The sequence below is a fragment of the Micropterus salmoides genome, unplaced genomic scaffold (genome assembly GCF_014851395.1).
Source record: "Micropterus salmoides isolate LMB-PRFRI ecotype aquatic unplaced genomic scaffold, ASM1485139v1 Ms_hic_scaffold_4, whole genome shotgun sequence".
Taxonomy (NCBI): domain Eukaryota; kingdom Metazoa; phylum Chordata; class Actinopteri; order Centrarchiformes; family Centrarchidae; genus Micropterus; species Micropterus salmoides.
The window spans coordinates 23,236,267-23,252,913 of NW_024043372.1; the positions used below are offsets into that span (position 1 = coordinate 23,236,267).

Genomic DNA, 16,647 nt, shown 5'->3' on the forward strand with positions numbered 1-16,647 from the left:
GATAAATGCATGGACAAATTTTTCCAGAGTGAGAAGTTATTTCCAACATGGTCCCAAGATGTTAAAAACCAAGATAGACAGAACATATAAAAGTACACAACATCTTCAAAATACATTACTGCAAACAAATGCCAAAATTAACATACATATCGTAATACTAAAATACCACCTTCATTAGTTACCCGTCATCTGCATTATAGATAAGCCCTGATCTGACCAAACCCTCTAAAATGTCCTCGTTTTTGAGAACTTAATCTTTCATAGCACAAGGACAATGTAAACTCTACCAGCTTTAAAAATATCACACAATGCCAGGGAGTTGATGGTTTTTTAATCAGATGTATAAGATGGAGACAGTAAAAAAAGTACATCCTTAGTGAACCAATATACATGTCATAACAATTTACATATACCTCATCTATATACAGCATTTCAAGGATTTTTCACTCACTGTTTACAGTCCTGTACCTTTACTGAACTTTCTGCACCCGTGACTGCAACCACAAGTTCAACACAGCTGAGGCCAGCTGTTACTGTTTGCATTTGTTCTTTACATGGCACCGCTGAGTCAATCAGACAATCACAAATCCTTCTTTGTCAGCAAGACAATGATTTATCCAGTCAAAGGCAAGGATTCAGATGATTCAAAGACAAACAATATTCATTATTAATATATATTTAAAGATGGGAAGATTTTTGTTGATCTGACATTTCTATACATGCAGTCACTCATTCACACAATCTACATTTGCATTCTACAGTATAATTTATTCCTATAGGTTTCTTTCCCTTTTCAGTTTTTTTAAACCCCCAGTTTGGTTGAATTGAGTGTGGAACACAAAATGGCTGCAGTGACGTCAAGTGAAATGTAAAGATTTTCAACCTCATCTGGGCCTTCGCAATCTAGACAAATAAGCATGCACACAAACACAATAACATCAGTATATACAGTACAATGACCCATTTCTATGCTTATCATTTCTACACGTACCCAAGGAAAGAATAGTTTGTTCTTAACATAAGGTCACACAAATACTGACTGTTGCAATGTGACAGAAGAACTGTCCGGAAACAGTAGGGATGTAACCCATGTCTGACTGGCATTAGAACAGTCAGTTTTCTAAAAGGTGCTCCATGTTGGGATTGATGAATGAAAAGCCAGAGAACGCCGTCTGATCCATGGAATCGATGAAGTTCTTGTCGCTGTAGGAGAGGCGAGGCTTCTCGCTGAGGAACTCCCGATCAAAGTTGCTGCAGTCGTTGGGTGCTTTCTGTAATGGGTAACAAACGTATATCAGCAGCTTATAGATGTGTAAACATGGCAGATGAGCCATATTTCTTCATCATTTAATCCTCTGTGACTTGCGTGTGGGACATACCACTTTGGGTTTGAAGGGGGGTTCAATCTCTCTCCTCTCCAGGGCCTGCCAGTCAATGTTCTTGAAGAAGGGGTGTAAACGGATATTGCCCACAATTCCTAGCCTGCGAGTGGGGTCTCTCTCGAACAACTGCAGGGAAACAAAGTCAGTAAGGGAAAGTAAGGAATGTGTACCATTACATCTCATAAAACAGATAATTTTCAGCTGCATACATTTATGTTGTTTAATTTCATTTAAATAGATTTCATCAAACACAGAACTGTCGAATTCTCTCATCCGTGAAATAATCAAACATGAATATACCAGACTTTCCCTGAAGCAAATATTTTGTATAGAAGGTATGATACAGACCAGCTCAAGCAGGTCCTTGGCCTCCTTGTTGATCCAGCGAGGATAGTGGGGAGTATCCATGCGGATGGACTCAAACAACTCATCCTCATCATCTCCATGGAAAGGAGACTGACCAACCAGCATTTCATACAGCAGCACCCCAAATGACCACCAGTCAACAGAGAAGGAGTATTTCTGTCCCAGCAGGATCTGTGTTGTAATAAGATATTGTAAATTTGAGACACCCATTTGCATGATTAAAAAATTTCAGAACAAGACAGCATCTCTAAGTATTAAACACCATACCTCCGGGGCGATATAGTCAGGAGTGCCGCAGAAAGTTGTCGCACGATTCTCGCCAAACACGTTCTCCTTGCACATGCCAAAGTCGGCGATCTTTATGTGTCCCTCGTAATCCAGCATCACGTTGTCTAACTTAAGATCTCTGGAAACAAAGCAATCACGGAAGGATTGGAAATACACACAAGTGATTTTGAAGATAAGATTGTAGATTGTGAGTTTGAAATTGTAAGATTTAATCTGACGATTTTGTGTTAATCAGAATTATGTTAGAATGCCACTTAATGCTTGCTTGTTTTGAATTTACTTTTAGAGGATTAGGAAGTGATTAAAAAAGTGTGAGAACATTTTTTTTTTGCCAGCTGGACTGTGAAACCTCAAATGCCCTCGAACAAAACTCAAGCGAGAAAGAACCTTAAAACCCAGGACTTGCAAAATGTTTTTCAGAACCAAACAAGTGGGTTTGCATGTTTTGTGCATTGCTGTCACATTGCTACCACTTTGCACTTAAGAACACCTTAAGTTTTAATTTTTATTTCCATGCAGCCACTGGTTTTAGGTCATTTCACTATGATTTGAAAAATGCAAATCTTGCAGAGATCTGAAACTTGCCTGAAACAGCTAATCCATTCAGGTCCATCAAAGAAAAAAATCCACTGTTTATGTGTTAATTTACAAGACATTTTATAGAAGTTATATTATTCTTATTTCCCAATTGCAAGCAGTTACACTATTCCTGAGATTTTAGTCAAAATCCTTGTTTCATTGTTTTTCTTCTGCATTTGATTGTGTAGACTGCACCCACAGATACAGTTTCCTAAATACTCCCTGATCACAACAGCATTACAACACAATGAGTGTTAAAATGAGTGGGATTACCTAACCATGCAAGTTTTGGTCTCTGCAAGTTCTTTTTCACATCACACCTGCAACTAAACTGAAATCAACGTTCTTGTGGAAGATGGGAAAATAATACAAAATGGTCAGCTGATGTAAAGAAAATAGTATTTTACATTTCTGAACGAAAACATGATATATGACCAGTGTGGTACATCCACATGTAATACACAGTTTTGCTCTGACCTGTAGATGATCCCTTTGGAATGTAAGAACTGAAGACCACAAATGATCTCAGCAGAGTAGAACCTGGGAAGACAAACATGGCACAGACAGACAGATATCAGCTACTCATCTCTGGGGACAGCTACAGGTCTCACTACTGAGTTGGCAGCTGAACACCGGTGTCACTGCAGACTCATTTCAGTGTACAGCTGAATTATTGAGGAGGACATCTGTATGGAGCAGGAGACAGGTGAATAACACTCTCATAATGTGAAACCTGAGAGCGGCCATGGGCTGAAAGATTAGCCTATCTCTGACCTTCTTCTCTTGTCGTCTGTGTCAGGTGAAACGATTGGGTCTTGAGAGAAGAAAGAGTAGCCTCCGCTATTATCCAATAACTGGTCATTGATTATAAATGACTAACTGACAAGGACAGAATAGGCTGTCAGGTTTTTTCTGTTGAGCTTCTCTCACTGAACACTTTTTAAGCTAACACGTTAGAAAGTGTACACGCACATCTAAACCTGCTCTAGAAACAACACTAGAATCAAACACATAACGGAATGTAAAATGCAGTCTACATATAGTATGTGAAAGTAGGCGTAAGTAAGTTGGGCTCTGCTATGTGAAGAATGTTGAGATACTGGACTAGACTCTCTACACCACCACGTCAACAAATTAGCACTAGCCCCTGGGAGAACAGGGCCTTTGTTGCTGGTAAAGAGGTCACTGGAAACTCTGAAGTTCGTTTACTGCTTATGGAAACATTTTGCATAATCAAATCCAGGAGACCATTCAGTTCCACTGTGACAACTTGTGCAGCAACACGCAAGCTTATTTACTCTTTTATATTTTAACGTGTGTAAATAAACACACAGACGCTAAATATTAATGCACTGTGAGATAACGAAAACAGCCCACTCTCTTTTTTCTTCACTCACTGATGGTAAATTATCCATCCTGGCTGAATGCGGTTACTGAGTGAGGAGGATTTCAGCAGACGCCAACACAAGATAAGGTGTAGAGTGGAAAATTACTCCTGTCATCTCGTGGGGGGCCAGATTGAGCGACCGGTTTAACTACAGGAAATGTAACGGCAGAACTCATTTTAATGAAATTCTTTCATAATGTGAGACCTGCTATTTAAGCCTACATTAGTATGTTCAAAAAGAATACTAGTATATAAGAAATATATTAGTAAATGCATTCATAGTCTTGACATTCTTCAAAACAAATGTACAAATTATCTGTGAGATAACTGTTGTGATTTGGCGCTATATAAATAAAATTGAATTGAAATTGAAAAACATAACACTGCATGCACTGAAGTCTACAAATCCTACCTGGAATTAAACCAAACTAGCTTTGCTTCACCTTTAAGGTACATTTCTGCTCTGAGTTTGTATGTTTTTGCTCCCACGTTAGTGAACATAACATCCTAAAAGACCCTCACTCTTATCCTTATTTGTCAAAATAATGAACATTTGAATGTCTACAATTCCTCGACTGGGCAAAGGCCTTCTACTGAGGAAGTTTCTGTGATACAATTGAAAAAACTCCAGAAATGCCACTAATGGTCCTTTCTGTGTCCTATTTCAGAAGGGGAAATCAATAAACGTGTCACCATTAATCGGTGGGGGGGAAATCATAAAAGAAGGCACTTCCAGTTTTTTGTATATCATAATAACATAATCATTTTATTTTGTATTTATTGTATCCAAGCTTGGTTTGAGTGTCTAACAGCATCTGCGATTAAATGTTTTACTTCTACTTTCATCTATGTTTGTAAATGAGACTTGTTAAAACTTTAGTTGGCTTTCAGTGACTTCATAACACTCTCTTTTATCAGTGTGCCATTTTTTCTATTGTTTTTTCTACAGGCTTTCCCACTGAGAGGTGAGTAGAGAGGTGGGTGGTACTGCACCATACAAACAACACACAGCGGCTTACTCCTTACAAGGCCAGCTTGCAAGTGAGCAGCAGCTAGCGGATGACAGCCCAGAACCAGCCTATCAGGGTTCAGAATATCATGTAAAAGAAAAAAAAAACAAAAACATAATGGAGACAAAGAGAGTGACATAGGGAAAGTTAACACAGGCTCTTCTGCTTCAGCTCATTGATCCTGTGTGAGTCTGTACAGCTACAGGAGCACGACAGTAATGATGACAGGGAGTGTGTCTTACATCACGTCTGTGTGTTATGTCTGTGTGACAGGTGTGACTCACATGGTTCTGAAGAGGTCAAAGCGCCCTTTCTCCTGAATATGAAACATCAAGTCTCCTCCGTTCAGATACTCCATCACAAAGAACAGATGCTCCTGTTGACAAGCGGCACTTTCAGTATTGAGGACACAATTCCAACCACTGACGTAGAGTAGGAAAAGAAAGTGATCAAAACACCACTGAGGTGGAAAGGGACTACCTTGGTCTGGAAGGTGGAGTACAGGTGTGTGAGAAAGGGGTTATCCCAGGCTAAAGCCAAGACTCTCTTCTCTACCATAGTGCACTCCACATCGTCATCCATCAGCACTACATCTTTCTTCAGAGCCTTCACTGCAAAGTACTCTCCACGACCCTTCAGCTCTGCCAGGAGAACCTGACAAGTGAAGAGAAGAAGAAAAAAGAGAAGGGAAGAAGAAATTAGAAGTACGGAGAGGAGAAGAGGAATTAATATTGGTACTTTGTTGTGTTTTCTGTGTTAAGAGAAATCAGATTGAAATGTCAAGTTAAGTGTTAAATGTAAATATCCTGTCTACAACTCATTTATGTCATAATATCTATATGTAGCCTGAAGTTGCCAGTGTGTCCATGACATATAACAGGTGTTGACTGGAGGATGCTTACCCTCTCACTCACTCTTAGTCTCATAGTTTAATTCACACTGACATGGTTGCATTGTACCTTGCCAAAGCTGCCTTTTCCCAAGACCTTGTGGAAGATGAAGTTGTCCACGTTGATGCGGGTCAGATGGGTAATACGAGACTGAGGACGTGGGCTGGACCCCTCCCACAGTCTGCCATAGGCAGATCCATCTAATGGACAAGCAAATAACCACACATAGAAATGACTTTTTCATATAATTATTTTAAATAGTGAACACTGAGTATTACTAAGTATTATTATCAGTACTGTCCGTATACTGCTCAAATGAATGCGCGCAAATATAGTACATGCACATGTAGGAAAACACTCACTGACCATTGACTTCTAGTGCAGCAAGCTTGTTCACTTCATCGTAGATTCCAATATCCGGCAGATTAGGCATGTTTGGATCTGAACGGCGGGTCGACGATTTCTGATGGATGGGAAAATAAGGATGAAACAGTCAGCCAAATAGTTTCCCAGCAATCGTTACCCATCTAGCTGTGGTATAACCCAATGTGAACACATTTTGTCTGATTCTTCTCTTAAACAACGATTGTGTTCTATGACTGTCCCCTAAACTACAGACTATTGGATGCCTGTAAAAAGAGAACAAGAGAACTGGGGGATCCACAGGGTGCCAGTCCTTAAACGTTGAGGTCAGGTGTCAAATTCTCAACAATTCATCAACACACACTGAGGACCAGGAGTTTCACATTTAAGTGACACTCACATTCGTTAATAATCAATTTACTATCAAGGAATCATAATGTGTCAATAAACACAGCTAGAATAGGGGTCAGTCTAAGATCATGGTTGACAACAATAATACTTTGTTTTGTAAAAGCTTTCTTCGGATGTCACCTGTCACAAACTTCTGCCAAAGCTGCGTGCCACATGACAAGCGGTAATTTTAATACTTCAATAGTTAAAATTTTTTCATGATCTTTTAGCAGATCATATGAGGCAGACAAGTAGTTCTCTGGATGTTTTGGTGGTAGTTTAAAATATATTATCGGCTTTTTCCACTCAACATCACTTTATCAATAAGAAGGTGAAATTATTGTGATATTATCTTTGTTACAAGACAGTTCAGTAACACCCTTGGACTTGTACAACATCCAAATTAAGTAACATTTAATTGGGATGTTGTCCAAGTCCAAGCTCCCTTCAGACTCGCCTCCTAACAACTAACAACTCCTGAAAAGAACTCAACGCCATTTTTGTAATTATAAATGTGTATAAATGTTTGTGGAAAAACAAACTCTTATTACAAGTGTAAAAAATCTTATTTACTGGGGCAGGGCATTAAAATGTATCAAGTGCTTGTCTACAATGCTTTTTCTTAACTTCACCAAGTTACAATTTGATTTTTAAACCCACTTCAGTAAAGTATGGAGAAAAGATAATGTACTCAGATATCTGCAATGTCTGACAGAAAATAATTTAATTAGATAGTATGATACTTGAGTCAGCTTTGTCCTTCACTTTCTTAAGACGTAACTTCGACTATGCGTCAACTCTTGTAGGCACTTGATTTGACCTTGCATTGAAGGTCTTGTGTCTCCTTGAACTCACCTGGCTGACTTGTGTAAGCGCTTCAGCTAGAAGTTTCTGGTTGATACCACAAAGGTTGGCTACTTTATCTTGACACTTGTGATGGACATTCATGGCACAATCTACAAACAGAACAGAAAAAAACTCTGCTAAAGACAAAAGTACACTTACACCCGAACAATTAGTCAATCACAGCTGCATTGTACCTTCACACTTGAGGCCTTGTTTAACTAGACCCCACAGCAGACTTCCACAGTGGTCGCAGAAGGTGGGACTCATGTAGTTGTTGGTCTTGAAACGATGCGGCATGTCAATTTTAAAGCGCTCCTTCTGGAACTGCGGGGACAAAAGCGATTCATCATCTCCATGAAAAATCGGTGGCAAAGGAATCCTAATCAGTGGCCTGTGACACGTCACAGCTCTGCGCACCTCATCCTTTTCTTTTTGCCCTGTCTTCTGCTTCCATCTCTGAGCTTATACTGTCAGAAGTGACCACACTGCTGGATAAAAAGTTCATGTTTTTTCCCCAGGTGTGCCTCGCTGAGACCACACCCCATCTATTATTCACTTCATGGGTAAGTATACTTGATCATTTCCATGCAACCATTATCTAGGTCAGCTGGTCTTTGATCCTCTTTATCTACCAATATTGATGATCACTGAAAAGAGGATCTTACTGGATGTGGATCCTGACTGGTGTATTAAACTCTGACAGAGCAACACCTGCCAGTTCAATTGTATTACTCTCATTGTTCATACTGTTAAGGAAGGATACTTTACTACAACAGCAAAGACCAGAGTGAGAAATGCCCACAATAAACTGAAACTTTTGGACATATGGAGAACACTCACAGTACACGCTGTACTGAACAAATATGTGATACGTACCACGGTATCCCGACTGTTGGCAGCAGTACCGGTACATCTGCCGATGATTTTGTCTATGCATTTTTTGTGGATGGCTGCATTGCATTCTGATAAAAAAAGAAATTTGTATTCTTTGTACACTGGCCACAAAGTAATGCTTACAAAATGGCGTTCAAGTACACATTTTTTAATATATGCCATCTATGCAGCGGCCTGCTATTTCAAGTATTTCACAGCACAGGAGGTTTTAAACTGTTGTACACTTACGTCTGCATTTGTAGCCTTGCTTGTTGAGTCCCCTGTGGGAGACAAAGTGACAAAAATGGGTCAGTTTGTATTATGGTTGGATCATGTGAATGGTTTGCTGATTAATCACTTGTTAGTCTTAATGAACAGCTAGAGTACACCCATGCTGATTTGTGTATCAGGGTTTCCTTTTTCTACACACTTTGTCTCCAATGAGACCAAATTGGGCTTCAGAGTAGATCAGTGGAATTAGTAGCCATCAAAGGATGACAAAGATTATCACTGTCACAGATGTTACAACTTAAAAGGAAGGTTGTCCTTACTGGTTTTATCAATAACATCATAAGCAAACAGGTTGCTTAACTCATTTTGAGATAAATCAGCCAACACAAAGAGTTGCTGCCAAATATCAGGAAGTTCCTCAATACTGTTTTATCTAGCCATGTCCTTCTGCCTGTTTTATTTTATCTAATCGGTGGTTTATGAGTTCCCCTTTAGCTGCCTTGAAGGTTTGTTTATAGGCCTAAGGTGTCGGCCACACTGACCAGACAAATTCTCTGCACACGGAGCAGAAAGTGGGCTGTCTGAAGAACGTGGCGATGAACTCGTGGTTCTTTATGAAGTGGATCTTGGCCTGCTTGATGGCCCCTCGTCTACGGTTCAGGGTAGGAGCCTCTTCCTCCTTTACAGCCTGCTTACTCTCTTCCAGACAGATAGAGAAACACAGATAAGTCATCCCACAACAAATGGTCATTTTGTCACAAATGTAGTGATAATCTATGAAATGCTCGTGTGAATGATAACATCATTAACAAGGAAAAACATTGGCAAATAGCTGGGCAGCCTGTGTAACCAAACATGGTATTTAAGTACTTGATGAATGCTAAAGATAAGAGACAGTCTTCCCCATTTTCATACTATACACCCACTTTCCAACTCTACTCCTTGCTAGAGCCTTGCAAGCCATTCCAGAGTCTAGGCTGAAAACGAAAGGAGACAGGGCCTTTGCTGTCAGGGCCCCTACAATCTGGAACAATCCGCCATAGGAGATCATGCTAGCAGAGTCTGTTCCTTGTTTTATCTCACTTATTTTTTTGGTTTTATTATTACAGATCTAGGAGACGGACCTTGAAGAGAACATAGACACTAAAACGTGGGCACCAATTTGGCAGAAAATACATAGAATGCCAAACTTGCCAAATAACAAAATAATAAATTTTAAAGTTTATCAACATATAGCAATGAAAAGTGTTGCCACTGAAATAAGGAGAAAGACTTTTTCTTTCATATGATATGGAAATGCCCAAACTTCAAATATATTGGAAGAAAATTGTGTACGTTTTATCTAAGATTATTAAAGAGAATATCGAGATTGGATTTATGAGTGCAAAAAGTGTTAGCGCTATTAACTGGAAGATAATTAATAATACAATTATTAAGTTTAGAACAAATGTCTAATTCCTTATATACACCATAAAATGAAACTGGAATCAAATTATTGCTCAGATTTACAACATCATTACCGTGCCCTGACTAAGCAAATGTAAAGATTAACTTTACTATTTGTTCCTTCTTTTTATATAAGCCTTGAAGCAGGCTATTACTTAAATCAATCTAAGTATGTAGAAACCTGAAACGCAACTTTCAGTACAATACATACACAGGCACCAACGCTGAATACATGCTGTTAGTTTATATGTTTGGATGTGTGCAGATATGTGGAATGGTGTGAACATATCCATAACCATGCAAGTGTATCCTTTTGTGGAGGTTTGTGTGTGTGTGTGTGTGTGTGTGTGTGTGTGTACCCATAGGCATATTTTTTTATTTATTTAACCGTTATTTAACCAGGTAGGCCGATCTGTATGTTGTAATTGTATATGCATGATTTTTGTCTCTTTTCTGGTTTAGTGTGTGGGTCTAAGTTTGAAAAATACTGTGGAGGAGAATGAAATTATAAATAGTCAATTTGTTTTTGTTTCTATTTAAGCTCCAAATAAAAGGTTATGACTGGCGACCTGTCCAGCGTGTACCCCGCCTTTCGCCCGATGTAAGCTGAGATTGGCTCCAGCCCCCCGCGACCCTGTACGTGGGATAAGCGGCTGATGATGGATGGATGGATAAAAAGTTATTTTAAACCATTAATGGAATTTACAGAACACTTATTGTATCGCAATACCGTTACCGTAATCTTAAATGACATGGGTCATGATAGAAGAAAACAAAGCAACCATTCAATTATATAGATTACAAGGAAAAAAGGGCAGAGAAAAGAGGAAAGTAGAGAATGTTTCCATTTTATTTCCTATACCTGCATCCACTCCCTCCAGAAAATACTGCACAGCCATCATCACTTTCCCTGAAGGGTGGAGATCCACCTGAACACACAAACACAGTTAGACACACAGACATTTACTCACAGACAGCCTGAGAAATTGCTCACATGGACAGAGGACTGTACCCAGAACTCAGCGCGCCCGTTGGCTTTCTTGCAGCGCTCAGCAAGGACGGACACTCCAACAGTGACCTCAGCCAGAGGCTCCTCCGCTGTCTTCATCAGCAGTACCTCGAGCACACGGCCCTCATAGATGTGTGCATCAAAACTGGCCTTCCAAGCTGGATACATGGTGGGTTTGCGCTGAACCAGGGTCTTACCTCGTTCTAGGAAAAGGAAGATGTACGGAAAGAGAACAGACAAAAACATCTTTTCGTGTTTTCAAGCGCTGGAAGTTAGAAGGAAGTAAATGCTTTTTTACAGAGGTGACCACTTCTGTAAAAGACAGGGTAGTGTACACTATCAAAGAGTTTCTCACCAGTTGTCAAGGCCTCCTTCATCTTGATTGCACAGAAGGGAGCGTCGGCCAGAGGAGGCAGGACACCCAGGTCATAGGAGTTAAAGGCAATCCTCAAGAAAGGAGCCATGGTGATGAGTACCAAGGTACCCTTGTTCTCAGAGACAGACAATCACAGTGTTGGTGGCATTTACCTATAATGACACACACAGCTACAGTTCAATATCATATCCACTTATGATATGGCATACATAAACACAGCTTCACATTCTTGTGCAGCAATGCTCCTGGCTCACATTTAAGCATTAAGATAAATGCTACAGGTTAAACTACATAATCTTTATGTGCATTGTGAGACCAAACAATATCAGAAAAAGGAGAGAGGATAATACTCCTTTTAACATCTGAGAAATAAACTTCAAACACATTCCTGACACCTCCCTGTCAGACACCTGCACACAAAAACAGTAGACGGCTGTGTCAGCGAGGACAGAACAACTACTGTTGAACCACACGTTTTCACAGAAACAGTTTTTTGTCCCTGGTTCCAAATATGGTTCTTGGAATTAAAAGAAAAATAAAATAAAAATCATATGACATGTATTTTGTATTCCCGCGACCCTGTACGCAGGATAAGCAGTTGACGATGGATGGATGTATTTTGTATTTATTTCACATATATTTTTTATCACAATTGCTATATCTGACTTTTTTTGGGGGGGGAGTAGACTTGTGCTGGTAAATTGAAAACTTTGCTACATCATTTCGGGATCTTGTGATGGGCATGTTTTTAATAGAGATTTGATAGATCTAACAATTAAAATCAATATATTAAAAGATGATGAAAACTAGTTGCATCCCTTGTGCATTAGAGGTGAAATACATTCTGATAGTGACATGTTGGTGAGAGATCAATGCTGGGCAACAACTGCTGCATGCACGATTTGCTGCTTGCATAAGTTTACATGTACTACAGATGGAGCGACCACTTTTTCTATAACATCCTATGCACCACCGGTTTCTGTTTGTATGGTGCAAAAGGTGTCTCCCATCAACGTCATATTCTGGCCCGGCACTTTAGTCACACCCTTGCCCTCATACATGCCTAGACTGTTAATTCCACACCTCTACAAATACAACCACAGTGTCAAATGTGCTTGTATCATTTGCACATCTGCTACTGGTTTGGTTCCCTGTCACTGTGTTATCTTGACTGTTTAGTTTCTGAAAGGTAGCAGCTGCAACAGTGGAGGTGTTCGCCAATGCTACAAAGGCAGAGCGAGCCTCAGCATGTCACTAATCCAAATACAGGCATGCAGCGCACCACAGTAGGCCTGGCTGGTATTCACAATCCTAAACCTATAACCACCTACTCTAAGGCCAGAAAAGTAAGACACAGAAAAAAGGTACAGGGAAGAAAGAAGTGTGTGTGTGTGTGTGTGTGTGGGGGGGGGGGGGGGGGGGGATGATGATGAATGACCATGTTCATTCACTGACTTGCTGCTGTGAGCTGTGATGTCAATAGCAAGCACACTGTGTGACTGAGGGTGGTAGAGATTGATTACCTAGCAAACTGTTCATGTGCAGTTTCGATTTGTCCCCTCTGTGAAATTCCGTAGTTATGCCACATGTACCAGCATACTGTAACATTTTTTACATATGTTTCCTGATACCTGCATTAATGACTAACTCAAAAGTGTTTGTTACCAGAAGAAGCAAGAACTTTTACAAAGGCTACATTATGTTATTATATTATTACACCCAGAGAGTAATCACACTAAAAAAAAACTTTGTGTATGTTTGCTTGTATTTGAACACCATATCTTAAAATATAGGATAAGCACCTATAATACAGGTATTGGATGCCTGGTGTATAATACAGTTGTAGTAGTGGCATTAGTAGTCAAGCGTGAGTGCTGGAGACTGAACCCTATAGTAATATTACTATCAAGTTACTTGAAATAATAAAATAATAAGTGAAGATGGGGGCGGGGGCACCCTTCATCCACTGTGACAGGGAAAAAAAGAGTGAAGTAAAATACAGAAAAAGAGAGGGAGCTGCTATATATCTGGGTGTAAATGCACCCTGCCTGTCTGCCTTAAACTACAGTCTTTCTACTGGTGATGGGAACAAGTCCTCACAGGTCTCTGAGTCTTACACACACACACTCACACACACACGTTGTGAAATTGTAACAGCTATGAACATCAGGTAGGCCTAACTAGTTTTGAATCCTGCACACTATGTTCAAAGACTATACCATTGTACAAAACACTATGGTGGTCACAAAGAAACGTGTTGCTGCTGTTACAAATGAGGGCAGTTAAGAGAATCAGCATCGACCGAAGAATCTGTCAGAGCACCTGATTTTCTTTTTACAACATTTCGGTCTCCGATCAGGATGTGGTTGGTTGTCAGTTGACTGAACACAGATGTCACCACGCATGAGTCAGATAATAGTTTGCAACCAGATTAATTTTTTGTGACATATGCATGTAACTGTTATCGGTTTATTTCAAATAACACTCCCGTTTCTTTGCTGTTCAGACCTGCCCACATTCCTCCTCACGGTGTTACAACGCATTCCGTGACCCGTGAGATTCTGTGGCCCGGACTAGCGAACGGTGTTACTGCTGTTAAAGTGATCCCGTTGTATTTGGATAGTTTCACACGTTGTTGAGAGCTGTCTTAGCATAAAGTGATGTCCAGTTTGCAGAGTCGTAACACTTCACCAGTCAATGTTTAATCAAGCAGTCTTTTCCCCCAGGTCACAGATTCCGTCGCACCATTTCTGTTCTAATTGCCGTTAAAAAAAACGAAGCAACACTATTCTAAAAAAAAAAAAAAAGTTAGTCTTTATTATTTAAATCAGAACAGCTAGTTGGCTAAGTAATGTTAATGTAAGTAGGCTTACTATGTTTTTAATGGCTATAGAAAAGGCGTAGACAAAAGCGTAATGTTACCAACATTAAGGTACTGTAAAGGAGTAAGTAGCTAACGTTAACGTTAGCGGTCAAGGTTAAACGATTTAACGCAACATTGTTTCCCCACACATGAAAGAAGAAAAATAAGAAGAGGGGATCCGTATCTTTTGCTTTAGGTTGTTTTTTGTCTTTGCGCAACTTTCTTTAAACTCCAAACCTAAAAAACAATTTAAAAAAACCGCAGCCTCACCTCGTCTTGTAAACTCGGTGCTTGTTCTCCGCAGCACGACGGAAAGTTGCTTTTTCTCTTCTTCTCGTTTTGTAGCTCTGTGATTCAGTCGATTGAGGAAGTGTGGCGCGCGCGCTCCCTAGCATAGGCTGTCTCGGCGAGCTGTGACGTTTGCCTGCACACAGTAGGCTATACACACACAGCACACATACACAGTCCACAGACAATAGCATACACACACACACACACACACACAGCCCTATTTCTTTGAATAAATGTCCTGTCAGTTATTATAAAGCATTTTTCCACATGAGTCGGATTGTTCACTTGTCCCACACACACACACGCACCCACATTTCAGATACATTTTACTACGCCCCCCTGGATTAGAAACATAATGGTGTGGGTTCATCACTGCAGACCTGTTGATCACCTCAGCTAAAAAAAAAACTGCCCATGCAACTGTAGATAAAGATCTGCATTGGTGAAGGGTGCCCTAGAAATCTTTAGCAAGAAGAGATGCATCCCCCTGCTATAGTGTTTGTGTGGCAGGGGATGAGGTCACGTGGCTGGTATACCGTAGGCTGCGGGGGTAGTTTTGAGGTTTGAGCAAGGTTTTTGCTGGTGAGGAGGTGGCAATTTGGCTCCTGCAGCCAAATGATCTTTTCTTGTTCTAAACACAACACAAGGTCTCCAAAATCATCCTTCATTTATTTCTTGCCTGCATTCGCCGCTCACACACACACACACACACACACCTAAATATACAGGTAGCCCATGTGTGTGCAAATGAACAAGGGAAGCTGTTCTCATCTGATGACGCTAAAGAAATATTGGCGACCTAAATGAGGAAAAATGATAGGTATATTCCCGCAGAGTGACTCATAATTAAATGTTTAGGTGCAGTTTGAACTGTTTGAATTGTGCTGCCAAGTGAATGTAACGTGACACCTGCAAGGAGCAGGCTGAGGCACAGGTGTGTCAGTGTTCCCCTCTCTCCTCTGAGGCCTTACATAACAGACAGATTGTGACTCATGGTAGATACAGGAAGTCCACGGTGATGTGTGCGCTATAGTCTCCATTGCTCAGCTGCTCTTCTCTGATTCTGACAGATGTACATTCAAAGCTCAAGGAACCCTCTCCTTCTGTTCTCCCTGTAGCAAATGCACTCACATCCACACATACCCTGTGCCATGATCCATCTGCAGGATGAACAGGCTGTGAAACAGGCGGATGTTAAATTTAGCATACAGAGCTTAAAGAGACCCACATAGAAACGCTTTGTTTAGGGACACATACAGCTATATGGCACTGCTGGGTTAACAGTCAGGAGAAAATATGCAGTGGTGGAAAGTAACCAAGTACTGAAATAGCCCACCTACTTAGATTTTTGAGGTTCCATTTTATGCTACTTTATACTTGTACTCCACTCTACAAATTATGATTTTACATTAAAAAACTACATATGATGAGTTTATAAAATACAGTTTGTTAAAGATGAAACCAGTGCCAACTGTCCTGTCTCAGATCTCTGAGTTGTTGATGGGACATTTCTCCTGTAAACTTTACAGATGGTTTCATTTAAAAACTGTTCAAGCAAATAATAATAAGCAAATAACAAATCAAAGAGTGGATAAAAGTCCAAAATATTAATAGAAATTTGTGGATCAGATCTTTGTTTTTCCTTCTTTTTCCCCATGACTCCAGTTTTTTCCCCTGTGTGTTTTGTCTTTCTCTGTGTGTCTGTGTACTGTGGGCGTGGCAGTGACTCATTCTCCCACCTGGCTCTGGTTACCTGCTGATTACACACACCTGCCTCTCATCAGCTGATAGGGCCAGCAGTATATCTACCACGGTTCTTCAATCATTCCTTGCCTGATTATTCAGTCAGCTGCTGTGGCAGTAACTCTCAGGGTATCCTGTTTTTTTTTTTAGTAGCTACCCTGTTGTAGCCTTTATTATTTACCATGAAACTTCAATTACTATCCTGGGCTTTTATGTGTTACATAACTGAACTCACCCTGCCTATATTTGGGACAGGCGACTATATAGGACAGGCCTTTAATTCCTTTTCCATGCTGTTAAATCTGAATAAATAA

The 16,647-nt window shown here is 40.2% G+C and overlaps 1 protein-coding gene across 1 annotated transcript; it reads right to left on the minus strand.

The window, feature by feature from the left end:
• Positions 1 to 314: 314 nt before the first annotated feature.
• prkcda (protein kinase C, delta a) lies at positions 315 to 14,723 on the minus strand. Its single transcript, XM_038697119.1, has 18 exons — positions 14,570 to 14,723; positions 11,416 to 11,588; positions 11,064 to 11,263; positions 10,914 to 10,980; positions 9,148 to 9,304; positions 8,624 to 8,655; positions 8,378 to 8,463; positions 7,696 to 7,825; positions 7,511 to 7,611; positions 6,269 to 6,365; positions 5,972 to 6,102; positions 5,493 to 5,666; positions 5,297 to 5,388; positions 3,093 to 3,155; positions 2,016 to 2,154; positions 1,731 to 1,919; positions 1,380 to 1,508; positions 315 to 1,271 (listed from the first exon to the last, which is right to left on the minus strand). The coding sequence occupies exons 2-18, from the start codon at positions 11,522 to 11,524 to the stop codon at positions 1,113 to 1,115; spliced, it is 2,055 nt and encodes a 684-aa protein (XP_038553047.1). The 5' UTR covers positions 11,525 to 11,588; positions 14,570 to 14,723; the 3' UTR covers positions 315 to 1,112.
• Between the last annotated feature and the right edge of the window lie 1,924 nt (positions 14,724 to 16,647).